The following is an 18,476-nucleotide window of genomic DNA, read 5'->3' on the forward strand; positions in this document are numbered from 1 at the left end:
GAGTTATGGGGAGTGGGTTTTTGGGGGGGATTTGGGGGGCTCAGGCACCCAAGGGAAGGGAGCTATGGACTTGGGAATTAGTTAACTTTTTTTTTGTTACAAGTGCCCCCTGTTATGTAGTAAATACTACGATGGACTGTTTACTGATGACAACTATTACTTTGCATGACCAGAACTGAGATAACAAGTTCTGCCAAATAAGGTGACTATTCTATAGTTTTGAACTTGAGTTTACTGTTTTGGAATTCTCATCAAATTGGACCCGTGAAGAGTTATCTCATGGAGAACGAGTGAAATTTGCTAGCCAGCTCTGATGCATGTCTGAGTCCTAAAATTAACAGTATCAGTAGCTTCTCTCAATGGAGAGGGCTCCTATATCTCCAAGTGAAAAGGCCCAGCTCCAGACCATTTAGAAATTCATCTTACAAAATACACTTATGTCTAGTAGCACTACTGGATCTATCGGATGCGCATGACTCCACTATTATGGCTCAATTTATCAAGCCAAGCATTTCTTAGAGTGGGCATGTATTCGTCATTGTTCCAAAATTTTATTACTTTTTACTTTTTAACTTTTTCCTTATATTTATCTTGGCCCTAGGCTCATCTTCCACTTCCAGCCATTTCCTTAGCAAAAGATGGAAATGAAAGGCTCTCCAGCAGAAACCGTCTCCTTTCAGGTGAGGGGAAAGTTCAGAGGGGATCCTATAAGACTCATCTGAGGAGAAATATCTGGGATTTTCCTCTGAATTCTATGAGTGCTCTTTCTCGGTGTCAGACAGTATCTCCCTATGGGATTGCTGAGACCGAACCTGCCTTGATGCTGAGGAACTGTGTCCTCGAGAGCAATGTACAGAAACTGGCACCTGTCTGGACTCCGGCGAAGCTTCCTCCACCAACGTTGAGGAGGTGCCGGCCCTGGGTGGCAGTTGACACCAGGGCCGCAAGTGGTGCTGGCATCGGAGGCCACACTGCAGGCTTAGGGTCAGGTGGGGCTACAGCGGGAGGTTATGGCAGATGCCAAGCACCCCTAATACCGATACACACTGCTGCATATGGCCATCCATCTGGGCAAGGCCTGGATGAGCTCATTGAGGGCCAACACCAGGAAAAGCTGGGGTGCTGGTTGAGGTGCAAGTTGCAGAACTGCTGGGGTCAACGTGGGAACAGGATCTTGGCTGCTTGGAGACAAGCACATTGGCACCTCCTGTATGGAGGGAGAGCAATCCTCCTGGTGTCGACACTTCTCGGGTGCCGAATCCTTTGAGACCCCGGAGCTCCTGGCACCATGTGTTGAGGGTGACCAATGATGATGCTTCTTGGCCTTCGCCCAAAGTGTGTCACCAAAGCTCCTTGGTGCCAATGAGGATGATGTCAAATCCTCACATCGCCTCAGGGTCAGGTACAACGATGGACAATCCCAGGGGGCCTTCACAGCAGGAGGCCTCGAGACAGGTGGAGACCCACTCGCGCCTCACTGCTTACCGACAATCCCGATTGCTGGTGTGATGCTCGATGTCGATGCTGACGCAGATGTTGAGGGACCAGACTTGGCTCCAAAAATTCTCTCTCATTGAGCCTCTTGGGAAACCTGGGTCCTCTTCTTCATGCAAAGACAGAGAACCCAGGTAGCAGGGCTATGGTCGGAACCAAGAGACTGCAGACACCAAGAATGGGTGTCTTTTCCCGAGATAGTCCGATTGCACCGGGTACAGCGCTTGAAGCCACTGGGAGTCTTTGTGGACATGGACAAGAAAATGTCAGCTAAATTAAATAACTCAATGGTGCCCTAAAAAGGGGAAAGGCATGGAAAAAAGAAAGGGAAGAACCGACCAAAATCAGGGCCTAAAAATGGCCCGATGATGACGAAAAAAATAAGAAAACGTTAAACCCGGGCAAAATAAAACTAAAGAGGAGGAGTGGCCTAGTGGTTAGGGTGGTGGACTTTGGTCCTGGGGAACTGAGGAACTGAGTTCGATTCCCACTTCAGGCACAGGCAGCTCCTTGTGACTCTGGGCAAGTCACTTAACCCTCCATTGCCCCGTGTAAGCCGCATGAGCCTGCCATGAGTGGGAAAGCGAGGGGTACAAATGTAACCAAAAAAAAAATTAAAGGGTTGGGTTGGGAAAAAAAAGGTCCAAACAAAGGAGCTACAAGAAAAAACAAGAAAATTAGCCGAAATGCATTTAAAAGCTCTCAAGAACCAGGCAAATGAGAAGAGGCCAAACAAACGCCACTGTCTCTCACGCGAAAAAAGAGAACTGAGGAACCACATTTACGTGACAGGTGGGAAGGCACTCCTGCATGCGCAGTGAAGGCAGCAGCTCACACTCCACTAAGCTCTATTTTTAGCTTTGGCAAAATGCCGGACCGGGTGATATGGATTGGTGTCACTCACTTGTGAGAAGACTGAAGCCTGCTTTTCCTCGGAAAAAATAAATTACACAGTTTTAAAAATGGTGGTGTACGGTGGTTGATGATAGACGTTTAGGTATATCTTGTTAGTTTAAATGTTTTGCCAACGGTATTTTTGTGTCTATTGGTTACTGGATGTATTGATCTTTGTTTATCATCAATAAAAATGATAAAACACTAAAAATGGTGGTGTAAAAGTACAATGAATATTTGTGCTAGAACAATATTTCATATTAAATTTCAATTTAAGTAATTTTGTGTTGATATTTCTATACATACTGTACTTGGCATTTTCATACATTTTCAACCTAAATCAAGGGCTCTCAACCTAGTCATCAAGACACACCCAGCTGATCAAGTTTTCAGAATACCTACAATAATACATTTACATGCTCTACCATTGTATGCAAAACTATCTCATGCATATTTATTCTAGATACCCTGAAAACCTGATTAGTTAGGTATATCCTGAGGACTGGATTGATAATCTCTGTTGTAAATTTGTAATTGCTTTAATTATGACTCTTATAGTTACTTAAAATCCATTTGCAGCTCTTCATTCCAACAGGGATGAGATCCATGTGCCATGCTGGTCTGATATGTTGTATCCTGGAATGAAACTTCTATGAAAGGGCACACATTGGACCTAAGAGCACAAATGGATGACAGAGAAATAATTTTGTTTTGTTTTTAACAAAGTTAATTTTTTTTTGTTATCCTAAAACATATTTCATTCTTTTCATTAGCTGTAGAATAGCATGCCCCAAAACAAACAGGATGCTATCACAAGCAGGCTCAAATTTAGGCAGACACCAAAATTTGATAGCCACCAGAGTGCTGTTATCGCAGCCATAGATGTCATCTAAACCTTTCCCTGTCACTGCCCTCTTCTTCCACTACTGGCTTAGGCCTTGTAGACATCATGCCCTCATAGGGGCTTCTACTGACTTTGAAATTGCATGATGGCTCCGAGGGTCCCCACAGAACTTCCTCTTAGCAGTAGAAGACAACTGCAGCAGCTAGGACAGGATCAAAGGTAAGAAAGGGGAAGATCTAGACATGAGTATTGGGAGCCACCTCTGTGCCAATGATTTCTGGGGGTGGTGCACATACCTTCCATCAACCCATCTAATGATATCTGAGGAAATCACTTCCCCATGCTTCAAAAAATGTTGTTGGGATGCCGTTTCCTCCCCATGTTGCCTATAGGTGCCCAGTTTTTAAATCCAAGCTTGGTCACAAATAAAATGAATGCATTTTCTTTTGTGTTTTTTGTTTGACTGTATACCCTCAAAGGAGACTGAGATAAGAAAAGACTCAGTCAAATACCTTTGATTAGTTATGCTGATGAGAACATAATAGTTATTTACAAAGGTATAATGAAGATAATTTTATAATAGGCCACCTAATTTGAGCAGCAAATTTGTACATATGTTATACCAGTTTTCAAAGGGAAAGTATACACAAACTTTCCCTTTGAAAAATTATCCCATCATAAATACCTATATACGCCCATCTTGTTTCAATAATACGGGTTTCCCCGCCCCTTCGCCAGGACGTCCTGCCGAGGACGTCCTCAGGAAAACTTGGGCGTCCCTTTCGATTATGCCCCTCTTTGTGTACCGCCATGGAGCATCACTAGGGCATCACTGCCACATTCGGCACATCTCTCCCCTCCTGCCCCCCCCCATGTTATTAACCTGATTATCCCCAGTTATTATTTATCTGAATCATTATTCCACATTGATCGTCTGGGTGGCTTTTTTCAAACCCAAAACTGTGTATATTCAATTTATTTAGTTGGAAACATACTTATTGTCCAATATTAGTAAAAAATAATACACCTAATTTCATTTTTTCTCTTTTAAACCAGAAATTGTTTAACAATTGTTTAATAATAAGTGGCATTACTTTCTAATCATTCATTGTATTGCTCTGATATTTACCTCACTTAAAGGAATCCGTCATGTGTGGTGGTTTTAGCAAATGCCTACTACTGCTGACTCGTAACAAGGAACAGGTTCGGCTCAGGAACAAGCTGATGTCCTTCAGTAAAAACAGCAAAGGTACTGTATTCAGTATTTATTTTATTGTATACATATTTCAAAGTTTATATATTTTCTTTTTTCCTTGTTTGTGAAAAGCAAAACCATGTTTAACTACTTTAAACTGATCAAAAACTGCACTTTTTAAATACATTAACAGTTGAGTAGATGTTCTTTAACTGCTCCTAGGATATAGTTGTTATAAAAACAAACTTGGCTATGCAACAGAATGATATGACAAGATCTGTATTTACAATGAGAATGCCCCTTCACAGTTATGCATGAGAACACATGGAGGGGCATAATCGAACGTCGCTGGTGAATAGATCACCGGCGATCTATTTTGGCGGCGGCGCAACAGCTGGCCGTAACCATATTATCAAAAAAGATGGCCGGCCATCTTTTCTTTTGATTAATACGGTTTGGCCCGGCCAATGCCAGTGTTCGCCAGGTTTGAGATGGCCAGTTTTGTTTTTCAGCAATAATGGAAAAAAATGCCGGCGATCTCAAAACCAGCGAAATCCAAGGCATTTGGTCGTGGAGGAGCCAGCATTTGTAGTGCACTGGTCCCCCTGACATGCCAGGACACCAACCGGGCACCCTAGGGGGGCACTTCTAAAATTAAACAAAAAATATACAAATAGCTCCCTTACCTTGGGTGCTGAGCCCCCCAATATCCCCCCCAAACTCACTCCCCACAACTCCACACCATTACCATAGCCCTTATGGGTGGAAGGGGGGCACCTACATGTGGGTACAGTGGGTTGGGGGGGGGATTGGGGGGGCTCAACACTTACCACCACAAGTGTAACAGGTGGGGGGGGATGGACCTGGGTCTGCCTGCCTGAAGTGCACTACACCCATTAAAACTGCTCTAGGGACTTGCATACTGCTGTCAGGGAGCTGGGTATGATATTTGAGGCTGCATACAGGCTGGCAAAAAAGATTTTTATTTTTTTAGTGTGGGAGGGGGTTGGTAACCACTGGGGGAGAATGGGGAGGTCAATCCCCCATTTCCTCCAGTGGCCATCTGGTGAGTTATGGCACCTTTTTGAGGCTTGGTCGTGAAATAAAAGGACCAAGTAAACCCGGCGAAATACTGATTAACGCCGCTTTTATTTTCCATTATCCGTGAAAGCCGGCCATCTGGTAGCCATGCCCATGCCTGCCCATGTCCCGCCTTCGCCACACCGCCGACACGCACCCTTGAACTTTTGCTGGCTCGGCGACTGGAAAGCGGCTGATGGTGTCAAAAAGCAGCTTTCAATTATACCGATTTCGCCGCTTTTTAAGAGATCGCCGGCCATCTCCCGATTTATGTTGGAAGATATCCAGCGATCACTTTCGAAAATAAGCTGATAGGCACCCAGTTATAGAATAGCTCCTAAGTGCACTGTCATGCATAACTGCCATTTTACCTCTGTTTTGGCACTCAACTACTTTTTCCTAATTAGCACCTAATTTCCTAATTGGATCAGTTTCCCGGCTGCCATACATTTTATTGGTTTTACCTTTAATTTCTCTAAGTAGGTTACGCTCAGCCTACTAATCTGATCTAATGGGCTAGTATAAAAAGTCCTCTTTTCCTATTGCCCTGCTTACCTAACTGAAAACGATGGCATCTTAGAAGGTCTATATAACAAGACACCATTTATTGTTTAATTGTTTACTATACCATCACTTATTGCATAGCAAGCCAGAACCGGTTTACAAATCTAAGATTGGACAATAACACACAATTAGTTTAAACTAGGAAATCCATTATATGATAGGACAGAACAGACAAAACTTCCATATTGAGAATAACAGGCACTCAACCAACAGTCATATATGGTTATCTAAAAAAGCATCTGCAGCTTTATTGAACAAACCTAAGAAACACTATCTGAGCCAATTCCTTTGAACATGTCCAATGTAAGCTTCCAAGCTAGGCTGGCAATATGTGAAGATGTTCTGGCTGCCAGCTATAAGTGACCAAGCTAAGCCGGCAATATTCAAGGGTTTGCTGACAGCCTACCATGTGTACGCAAGCTGCCATTTTTTTCTTCCTCCTATCAGGAGTGTCATGTAACAGAGCAATCCTGACATGTGAGAGCAAACCAACCATAAGCCCTCTGTTATGCCTATACCCCAAGCTAGAGTGCCTTATGCTTCCCAGAGGAGGGGAGGTCTAGACTCCCACTTTGTCTTTCAGCATGCTCATAGATGTTCATAATGGTATTAGGCAGATAATAATGACTGCTCCTCCCCTAACTGAAGGAAGCCTTGGATTGGGTTTCACACAAGTACCTGACAGAATCCCAAACAGTAGCAAGATTCCATGCTACTGATCCTAGTATAAGGAGTGGCTTCCCCCCTGTCCTCTAGGAACTTGTCCAAACCTTTTTTAAACCCAGACATGCTAACTGTTATTACCACATTATGGTGGTTAGGGTGTGGTCCTGGGGCACTTAGAGTCCTCTGTCCCCCATTTGAATTGGCATAAGGGAGCCTAAAGAGGGAGTAAAAGCTCAGAAGGAATAAAACATGGAGTGGAATCCCAGTGGCTGGAAAGAGTTGTAGTGCCTCTTAAGAATAGGAAAGACACTACAATGGGAGAAGGTTCCAGTTATCCCAAAACCTCTAGCTGCCAATTAAAGATGGGAGGGGTTGAATGACTCCTACAGCTAGAGAGGTGGAGGAGCTAGGGGGAGAGAAGCAAGAACAGAAAGAGAGAGGAGAGAGACAAAAGGGAGCTTTCTCCCAGAGAGACAGTCAGCCTGAATAAGCGGGCTACCCAACCCAGGGCAAAGAGGACCCCAGAGTGAACGCCTGGTGCATCCTGGGATACGCTGGGTGGGGCTTAAGTACCATATAAGCATCCCAAGATACACCAGGAGGGCACTTTCATTTTAAGGCGACACCCACAGGAGGGAGGGAGGGAGTGCTAGTCCCTCCTCCTACTTTAAGGTATGAGGGGGTTTGTGGGCGGGCCCATCACTAGACCACCAGGCTAGCCCTCAGGTGGTGGGAGGTCAGGTCTGGTCTGGCCTGGCATGGCCTAGTAAGGGTCCCACTGGTCCACCAGGTTTTTATGTATTTTCGGTGGGAGGGGTGTTTATGCATTTGGGAGGGTGAGAGATCTGAGGGTCAACTAGACCCTCCAGGCCCTTACATGTTTGGAAGGGTGGGGGGCCTGGGGTCCACTGGACCACCAGGGCTTTGACAGGTCCATGCTTTTCTCCTGCAGTACGAAAAAGCCAGATCTGTCAAACCACTTCTGCAGGAGGATTGTGCCTGGGCTCTTGAGCACGTGCCCAGGCACAATTCTCCCACAGAACTGGAAATAGTTCCCTAACATTCAGTGAATGACATTGCGCCTAAATTTGCATGTCATTAGTGCTGAACATTAGAGAGCTGTTTTGCAGCGCTCACTGGGGGGTATTTCTCCGGTGCTGTTCAAAACAGCACTGGAATTTTGAGCATCTGGACTTCAGTGCCATTTAGAACTTTGTTGTTACTGCCTGCCTCTGGGCATGCTGGGAGAAGCAGAATTCCCCCTCCTTCCGATTGCTCTCGAGGTAAATTGAGAGAGATGGTAGCTGTACCTAGGTTATAGATCCAGCATGTAGAGAGCTAGAACTCTCCATGCAGAGGCAGTAAACTGCTGCTTATTTTTCCTCTCAGACTAGTAATCCATAGTGAATTTTCATCTGTTGTGGCTGCTGATGCTGAGCTGCTCCAACTGCTGCTGTGGTCACTGTTAGTGCTGTGTTTCAGTATTTCAAATTACCAGTCACTTACAGTTCCTCTTCTCTGGGAGAGGGGCTAATCACAGATATGGACTCACTCTGTGTGTACAGAATCCCTAATCTGGCTCAATGCAACTGTAAGTGATTGATTTGTTTTATACTGTCATTAACTGTATTAAATGAAAAATTGAGTCCAAAGGATTGGAGTCTCTTGTTGATAATAGCAGCCCCAGGTTTAATTCTCTGAACAGATTCAGTACATAACACTGGGTTCAGGTCAGAAGAATAGGCACTGTACAATGAACAAACAAGTAAAATGAAAAACAAAACAATATAGAATACTTTGTATCAAATCAACATTAAGTTATACAATACTATTTTTTCACGTGTTTCACAAACTATTTATGATACACCAATAACTTCTTACCTACTATTTTCAGATTTTCTTACTGGAATATTATAAGCTCTTGATATCCTAACTAGAATCTTAACATCTCCATCCATAAGAATTCGGGCTGGAATTTTTTTTCTCTCTTTTCTTTGAGGTTTTAAATGTCTTCGTAGTTCAGTTATCTTAAAAATAGCAAGGCTTAACTGGCTGTAAAGAGCAAAATTTCAAAATTAAAATTTTTTTGGTAAAATACCATATTTAAATTTATTGCAGCCAATATTCAGCCCATAGGAGGCAGGCTGGTGAACTCACATATTCAATGTCCGGTGACCGACATTGAATATCTGGGGGGGGGGGGGGGGGGTTAGCCAGCTTAAACTTAAGTGGCCAAGTTAATATTCAGCTCTGTGCCAGTTAAGTTTATAATGGCCAAAGATAGGACTGCTATTTAGGTGGTCCAATTTGGCTGCTAAAACCAGCCGGCAAAGCGCTGAATATTCACAGCTAGACAGTTATTTTGTGTGACATAGCTGGTTAGCCACTAAGGAGAAGATTTTATATATGGTGCCTAAAAAATCAGTGCTGAAATCAGTGCTAAACATATTCTATAATCAGCACCTAGATTTAGGCGCTGATTATAGAATAAGCTTAGTTGATATTTCAGTGCCTAAATCTGCGTGCATCCATTTACACCAACTAAAACATGGCATAAATCCCAACGTGTAGATTTAGATGCACTGAGCCATATTATATAACTAGGCTCCTAAATTTCAGAACACACCACAAAACACCCATTTCCCTGCCTATAACCATGCCCCTTTTGCCTGCACGCATTAGAAGTTCAGTGCACATCTTATAGAATACGCTTAGCAAGTTGTGTGCCTAAATTCTAATCGGTACCAATTAGTACTCATTATTGCCTGTTAAGTGCGCTTAGATTTAGGCACCGTGAGTGTTGATAAGTGCTGTTATCAGCGCTCATTAGCTTGTTATGCCAATTAAATTACGTGTGGTGTTATAGAATCCACGCCGATTTTGGCACCTAAATCTATATATATAATCCGGGGATAAGCACTAATATTCAGCAGAGATAAGCTATCTCGTACTGAATATTAGAGTTGAGCCAGGTAAGTGCTATTTATCCAGCCAGTAGCTGTTCCTCGCCAGTTAAATATCGCTGAATATTGGCCGGATAGTATTATGTAAATTAAAAAGCAAAATGTTATTGGTACTTTTTAGTTGGTTAAGAAGGTAGTTTTATAATAGCCACCCAGATTTGAGGGCCATAACCCACACACTTTACTTCAGTTTTCAAAGGGAATGTACATATATGCTTTGCCTTTGAAAATTACCTCATCAAAAGTACACACACACACATATACTCTGCTAACAGTTTATTTGGGAAACTTTACCTACAGTGGTGGAAATAAGTATTTGATCCCTTGCTGATTTTGTAAGTTTGCCCACTGACAAAGACATGAGCAGCCCATAATTGAAGGGTAGGTTATTGGTAACAGTGAGAGATAGCACATCACAAATTAAATCCGGAAAATCACATTGTGGAAAGTATATGAATTTATTTGCATTCTGCAGAGGGAAATAAGTATTTGATCCCCACACCAACCAGTAAGAGATCTGGCCCCTACAGACCAGGTAGATGCTCCAAATCAACTCGTTACCTGCATGACAGACAGCTGTCGGCAATGGTCACCTGTATGAAAGACACCTGTCCACAGACCTCAGTGAATCAGTCAGACTCTAACCTCTACAAAATGGCCAAGAGCAAGGAGCTGTCTAAGGATGTCAGGGACAAGATCATACACCTGCACAAGGCTGGAATGGGCTACAAAACCATCAGTAAGACGCTGGGCGAGAAGGAGACAACTGTTTGGGCCATAGTAAGAAAATGGACAGAAGTACAAAATGACTGTCAATCGACAAAGATCTGGGGCTCCACGCAAAATCTCACCTCGTGGGGTATCCTTGATCATGAGGAAGGTTAGAAATCAGCCTACAACTACAAGGGGGGAACTTGTCAATGATCTCAAGGCAGCTGGACCACTGTCACCACGAAAACCATTGGTAACACATTACGACATAACGGATTGCAATCCTGCAGTGCCCGCAAGGTCCCCTGCTCCGGAAGGCACATGTGACGGCCCGTCTGAAGTTTGCCAGTGAACACCTGGATGATGCCGAGAGTGATTGGGAGAAGGTGCTGTGGTCAGATGAGACAAAAATTGAGCTCTTTGGCATGAACTCAACTCGCCGTGTTTGGAGGAAGAGAAATGCTGCCTATGACCCAAAGAACACCGTCCCCACTGTCAAGCATGGAGGTGGAAATGTTATGTTTTTGGGGGTGTTTCTCTGCTAAGGGCACAGGACTACTTCACCGCATCAATGGGAGAATGGATGGGGCCATGTACCGTACAATTCTGAGTGACAACCTCCTTCCTCCGCCAGGGCCTTAAAAATGGGTCGTGGCTGGGTCTTCCAGCACGACAATGACCCAAAACATACAGCCAAGGCAACAAAGGAGTGGCTCAGGAAGAAGCACATTAGGGTCATGGAGTGGCCTAGCCAGTCACCAGACCTTAATCCCATTGAAAAACTTATGGAGGGAGCTGAAGCTGCGAGTTGCCAAGCGACAGCCCAGAACTCTTAATGATTTAGAGATGATCTGCAAAGAGGAGTGGACCAAAATTCCTCCTGACATGTGTGCAAACCTCATCATCAACTACAGAAGACGTCTGACCGCTGTGCTTGCCAACAAGGGTTTTTGCCACCAAGTATTAGGTCTTGTTTGCCAGAGGGATTAAATACTTATTTCCCTCTGCAGAATGCAAATAAATTCATATACTTTCCACAATGTGATTTTCCGGATTTAATTGTGATGTGCTATCTCTCACTGTTACCAATAACCTACCCTTCAATTATGGGCTGCTCATGTCTTTGTCAGTGGGCAAACTTACAAAATCAGCAAGGGATCAAATACTTATTTCCACCACTGTATATGCTTTTAAAAATTCTAAAGTACGTTCATAAGTGCAAATACCTCCCCATTCTAAAGTGTGTACCACTGCCCATCTTGGGAATACGTACCTAAACTTAGTACTTATATGGGTACACTCCATTCTTGCAGTGATCTAGAATTTTTTACATTAAGGATCAAGGTTATCTTTATTTGATTAAAAACTTAGGGCAGTGCCATCAAAGCGATTTTCATATCAAGTATCAATACATAGTACAAATAGATTACAAATTAAGTATAAAACAAAAAAAGAGAAATACAATAAAATTAACAGCAAAGACAATAGTAGGTATTAGTAAGTTAGCATACTCACTGCTTCTCTCAGGGTCTTAGGCTAAAGCTGTAGGCCTTGTTGATATTGTCTCTGTGATAAGTTTGGGGACAATACTAGTGCGGTATTATTCTTTTTGTCTCTGTGAGTTTTGTATGCTCCGGCACCATCAAGAGAGAACTGCTCGTGCTGAAATACAGTTGTTGTGATCCCTGAAGCAGGTGGTATACCCACCAAAACACAGCCTCGTGTCATGTCAGTTTACAGCTGTAGTAGTTAATAAAGAGTGCTTTTTCAATCCCATTTGGCTGTGAAGTTCTTTCTGGTCCACCCCTACGTTTTTGTTTTTGCACTACTTGTACTTAGGGGGGGGTTCCTTCCTTCCTTTTTTTTTTTTGGCTTGTGCCATCAAACCCAGTATCCTGTATCCAACAGTGGCCAATCCAGGTCACAACTACCTGGCGAGATCCCAAAAGAATAAAACAGATTTTATGCTGCTTATCCAAGATTTTCCCAAGTCTATCGTAATTATAACTTATGAATTTTTCTTTTAGGAACTTGTCCAAACCTTTTCTTAAACCCTGCTAAACTAACTGCTTTTACTACATTCTTTGGCAATGAATTCCAAAGTTTAATTACACATTGAATAAAGTGATAGGGTAGCCATGCTAGTCCAGTTTTTAAGGTAATAAATAAAAATAAAACAAAACAAAGAAAAGAAAAGAAAAGAAAGTAAGATGATACCTTTTTTTTGGACTAACAATCCATTTTTTATGACCTTTCGAAGGTAACCCTTCTTCTTCAGATTAGAAATTCAGAAATGAGCAAATGACACATCAGAATATATATGTGAAACATGGGTGGGTGTAGGGGGTGAGAAACAAGGAGAGATGAATGGGTGATCAGAGAGTGGGAGGATGACAAAGCAGTATAAGTTTATGGTTTATAATGTGATATGAAACCCAGATCTTTAAGTCCTGTCTGGTGGGTGTCAAAGAGGAGCATAATTGAAAGGGATGCCCAAGTTTTCCTGGGGACGTCCTCGCAGGACAGCTCCAGCAAGGGGCGGGGAAACCCGTATTATCGAAACAAGATGGGCGTCCATCTTTTGTTTCGATAATACGGTCGGGGACGCCCAAATCAGCAAATTTAGGTTGACCTTAGAAATGGTCGTCCCCAGGACTTGGTCGTTTCTGATTTTCAGCGATAATGGAAAGCGAGGATGCCCATCTCAGAAACGACCAAATCCAAGCCATTTGGTCGTGGGAAGAGCTGGCATTCGTAGTGCACTGGTCCCCCTGACATGCCAGGACACCAACCGGGCACCCTAGGGGGCACTGCAGTGGACTTCACAAATTGCTCCCAGGTACATAGCTCCCTTACCTTCAGTCAGATGCACTAACTGAACGGAAAAAGCCCTTCCCTTACCGATCCCTTAGGCATTCGGAAAGGAACGAGCATGCATGAAGGAAATCGCATGCAAATGAGCTGCTCGCTGTTAGCTCATTTCCACATGATTTCCTTCCTAAGGAGGGGGAAGCCAGTGCAGAGCAGCCAAGCATTATGCGTGGCTGCTCTGCGCATACCAAAGCCGGCTTCATACATGCAGACAAGCTGCTTGTATAATAGCCGTCTACAACCTTAAATAAATTGCCATCTACAACCTTAGAAAAACAAAAAGTCCAGGTGAAAACGTCCAAGTGCTCGTCAGGGACGTCTTTTTTTTTTTTTTATATAGAGTATGGGTGAAGGACGTCCTTTGCTATGTCCTTGCGACGGCAGTTGAGGACGTCCAAAATGTGGATGTTTCTGTAAGAAGGATGTCCATGCCTTTGCTATCCTTTATTTATTTGGATTTTGGATCACAAATAGCAGCAGTGGGATTTGAACTGGCCACCTCTGGATTTCAAGACCAGTGCTCTAACCACTAGGCCACTCCTCTCCACTCCCTTTAAATTTGGCCATCCCTGTGGGTAGGGAGCAGTTCAGGACGCCCAAAATGTTTGAAAAAAGGACATCCACACCTTCACTATGCCTCTGCTGTCAATGTATTTATACGTTTTTAATTTTAAATGACAAAAATTAATTACAACCCCATTTTATGAAATAGTTTTATACCTGTCCAATGGTTTATTATTTATTTTGTATACATTTTTTAAATAGGTTTGCTTATGTGTCTAAAGTATATATTATTTTAAAGAGTTTATTTGTATACTTTATATTAAGATACAGATGTGATGTTTATTTCTCCTTTTTTTATATCTGTAATATTTCTTTGTGAAATATTTTTTAATAGTAATACTTATTTTGTAGACTCCTGAGGAAGGTGCTTTTTAGCGCCGAAACACAGCTGTGTCGAGTGTCGCGTTTTTCACTTTGTAACTTGGAATAAAGGTTTGATTTACAATATACGTCTTCCCCGGTTTCTTGGAGGAGCCTTCCCTTCCTACTCCCTGCTGTGTCCGTTTCCTTGCGTAGGATCCTAACGTACCCCCACCTTCTTGGTGGCATTTTCCTCTCCGCTGTCACACACATACCTCCCCCCCACCCAGGGACCTGCATACTGCTGCGATGGACCTGGGTATGACATTTCAGGCTGGCAAAAAAAGTTTTTAAAGTTGTTTTTTTCAGGGTGGGAGGGGGTTAGTGACCACTGGAGGAGTTAGGGGAGGTCATCCCCAATTCCCTCCAGTGGTCATCTGGTCAGTTCAGGCACCTTTTTGACGCTTGGTTGTAAGGAAAATGGACCAAGTAAAGTCGCCCAAGTGCTCGTCAGGGACGCCCTTCTTTTTTCCATTATCGCTCGAGGACGCCCATGTGTTAGGCACGCCCCAGTCCCACCTTCGCTACGCCTCCAACACGCCCCCGGAAACGTTGGTCATCCCCGCGAGAGGAAGCAGTTGGGGACGCCCAAAATCGGCTTTTGATTATGCCAATTTGGGTGACCCTGAGAGAAAGACGCCCATCTCCCGATTTGTGTCGAAAGATGGGCACCCTTCTCTTTCGAAAATAAGCCTGATAGTATTTTATCATTTTAACTTCAAAGGTTTTACATACCTGGATGGCTTTGAAATTTCCTTTTAGTATTCTCGTCATAAAGCCATTCATGCAGTGCTCTGGTCTGGCAAAATGCTGTCCTACACAGGTGTCACTCTGGTTAGCACTGTAGTGTTTAATGTGGTGTCAATGTAAATTAAGCCTGGTCGTAAGCATTTGGAATGTCTCTCCAGCAGTGCATCTTTCTTCATATTTTTTTTGCATTGAATAATATACACTTCATTTGAAGATGAGCATGTATAGGATCCCCATATGCTCAATGTTTTTCCCATGTGAGTAACTGTGGGATCCTTTGATATGTGTTGGCACAGTTTGCAGCTTGATATATTACGGGAATGTGTACCATTCTCTTTTTCAGTTTCTACTGGGAACTTTGTTTTCACTAATTTTTGTTTCAGATTAGGTGGTTGTCGGAAGGCCAGCATAGGTGGAGCTGGGAATATCTCTTTCAGTAATTCATCCTCTGGAGTAGTGGCTGTAGATCTTTTATGATTTTTCTCAATTTTTCACTTCTGGATTGTATGTCACTACAAGGGACACTCTCTCTTTGGTTTTCGTTTCTTTGTACTGCAATAGGTTTTCTCTGGGTATTTTGAGAGAAGAGGCAATCTCCTTGGAAATTATTTTGAGGATGTATCCTTTTTGTTTGCTTCTCTGCTGTTATAAGTCTTGGACTTTTTCTAATGTGGCGTTACTGGAGTCTCAAGACACAACTGTACACTTATTGGGAGTGAGGGATTTTTCTTTCTTTCTGTGAATGTACTTAGAAAGTTGATATGTATTCATAATTGCTGTATGGTTGGCATATTATAGTTTGTATCTCTTTGACTTCCAAGTTTAATAAACTGATTAAACCTAAATTTGGTATGAGAGCTTTCTAAATGAAGTATGATGGGGAGAGAATTCCAAACAGTAGGGCCACTGACACTGATAGGGTATGAGTAGTTGTGAAAGATAAGGAGGGGTGCCTGAAAAATGTATCATATGTACTAGGGATAAGATCTTGAAAGAGATTCTGCGTGAAACCAGTAGCATGATATAATCTTATTTTTTTAGAGCCAGTGATTATCAGCCATATAGACTCTTCTTTCCTAGACTGACTAAGAATCCTGGTGGTCTGTGGGTGTTTTCTGGGAACTATTGGACCCCTGAGAGTGTGGCCCCAGTAACCTAGAAATCACCGTGGGAGACTCACCCAGAGGCAAGTGAGACCCAGTTGGTGGGATGGAGTGTGCTAGTGTAGAGCACAAGCAGCAGGTGCCGGTGGACCTGAGCCGTGCTGGGGACCCATGTGGTCGCAGGGTTAGTCCCAGGTGGGTGGCTAGGCGTTTCATTACAGAGGGAAGGGGTGATAAAAGAGCATAGAAAAGTAATTTTGTCAGCAAAGTAGATTGATAAATCTTCTGTGGATGGTATGTTATCTGAAGTGGGTTGGGAAGAGGTAGCTAAGGTAAGTGATTTCAAGATCTGGTACATTTTCCCAGAGTTTCGTGCCTGCGATCTTTGGTTAGAATGTACTAATTTACTACTTAGTAACTTCATTGTGTGTCCTCTCTAGTCCTTGTATTTTTAAAAAAAGTGAACAAACAATTCACGTCTACCCGTTCCACTCCACTCAGTATTTTATAGATCTCTATCTTATCCCCATTCAGCCATCTCTTCTCCAAGCTGAAGAGACCTAGCTTCTTTAGTCTTTCCTCATAGGGATGTAATCCTATCCCCTTTATCATTTTCATTGTCCTTCTCTGTACCTTTTCAAATTCTACTATATCTGTTTTGAGATGTGATGACCAAAATTTGCACACAACATCCGAGGCGTGGTTGCACCATGGAGCGATACAACATTCTAAGCCCATATTACTGAACTATGGAGTGAAGTGTTGATACAAGAAGAGAACGAGAGCTGATAGTTCAAGCCAAGCCCAAGTAAGAAGAGGTGTGGGAAGAGTAGCTGTGTTTAAGCATCCTCCTTTATGAGGTATTTCAACCTATTTTGCACTTGCAGCCACAAGGAGTTCAGCAGTACCAACATGTCTGCTGTCAAGCGCTCTTGCTGCCAAAACCCTTCTTACTTTAACTCCATAATATTTACTATTGGAATGGCAAAGCCCATGGTATCTTTAAAAGATTTCAAGACTTCTATGACATACATCATATTTGTCCAATCTTGATGCCCGAAGGGACTTTCAGTATGATTCTCTTTTCTGTAGCTTTCTAGATGCTGCTACTCCATCCTAGTATCAGCACCCTTTCTCAAACCTAGTTAGAAATTTGAGACCTTGGTTGCCCAAGTTACAGAGGCATGGAGGGGCATTTGATATGATGTCTAACTTTGGATGTTTTGCTAAGAATGTCCAAGCTTCAAGTGGGGAATATAGCCATTATCAAAACTGAAAAATATCTATCTTTTTTTTTTTTTTTTCGAAACTGGCTATTTGCTAGATGTTTTTGTGTTCTGTGCATTTAACTTTTTTGGTCCTTTTTCGGGAAAAAAAAAATGTCCAAGTGAAAAATGCACAAAATCAAGTCATTGGTATGTAGGAGAAGCCATCATTCTTAGCAGACTGGCCACACTGGCATCCCAGGACAGCAATGGGGTACCCTAGGGGGCACTAAAGTGAACTTAAGATAAATGCTCCCAAGTACACATCTAACTATTGCTCCCTTATCTTGTCTGCTGAACCCCCAAACTGTACACCTCTACAATAGCCCTTATGGGTGAAGGGCACCTATATGTGGGTACAGTGGGTTTCTGGTGAGTTTTAGATGGCTCACAGTTTCCACCACAAGTGTAACAGGTAGGTGGAGGTATGGACCTGGGTTCAAAGTACAAAACAGGAAAAATCCTCTACGATGACAAATCACAGTGGATAAAAGTGGAGGCTGAACGAAGACGATTCACCACTGGAGACTTGAATCCAACAGTCTTTATTGATATAACTGAAAAAATGACCCAACACGGGCCGTGTTTCGGCGCATAAAAGCGCCTACATCAGGGGTCAAACAATATACCTTATTGACGAAAAACATAAAATAGTCATAAAATAAACATGTCAACATTTATAACAGAATTAAAAGGAATATGAATACTAAAGATTAAAAATGCAAACATATATACAAAATGATCAACATATACATTTGAATTCATATGGAACAGACTTTGAAATTGACCACTGGGGGAGTAAGGGTAGGTCCTCCCTGATTCCCTCCAGTGGTCATCTGGTCATTTAGAGCACTTTTTTGTGGCTTATTTATAAGTATGGAGCTGAATTGTTGTTGACCCCTGATTGTGAGGACCCTGAAGCAGCTTTGATGAAGTCAGCTTGCGAGAAATGCTGGCCACCATTGGTCCGGTTTGGGGTGGTTCAGAGAAAAACTGATATCCGCAGCAACTCTGGTTCTATTTCAATTTCAAAGTCTGTTCCATATGAATTCAAATGTATATGTTGATCATTTTGTATATATGTTTGTATTTTTAGTATTTAATATTCATATTCCTTTTAATTCCGTTATAAATGTTGACATGTTTATTTTA

At 42.7% G+C, this 18,476-nt stretch overlaps 1 protein-coding gene across 1 annotated transcript in view; it reads right to left on the reverse strand.

Moving 5' to 3' along the window:
- Positions 1–18,476, reverse strand: part of CC2D2B (coiled-coil and C2 domain containing 2B) — a 227,789-nt gene that overhangs the window by 57,259 nt on the left and 152,054 nt on the right. The window contains 2 exon segments of the mRNA XM_030204963.1: positions 2,951–3,061; positions 8,619–8,789. Coding sequence (XP_030060823.1) covers positions 2,951–3,061; positions 8,619–8,789 — 282 coding nt within the window.

The sequence above is a fragment of the Microcaecilia unicolor genome, chromosome 5, assembly GCF_901765095.1.
Source record: "Microcaecilia unicolor chromosome 5, aMicUni1.1, whole genome shotgun sequence".
Classification (NCBI taxonomy): domain Eukaryota; kingdom Metazoa; phylum Chordata; class Amphibia; order Gymnophiona; family Siphonopidae; genus Microcaecilia; species Microcaecilia unicolor.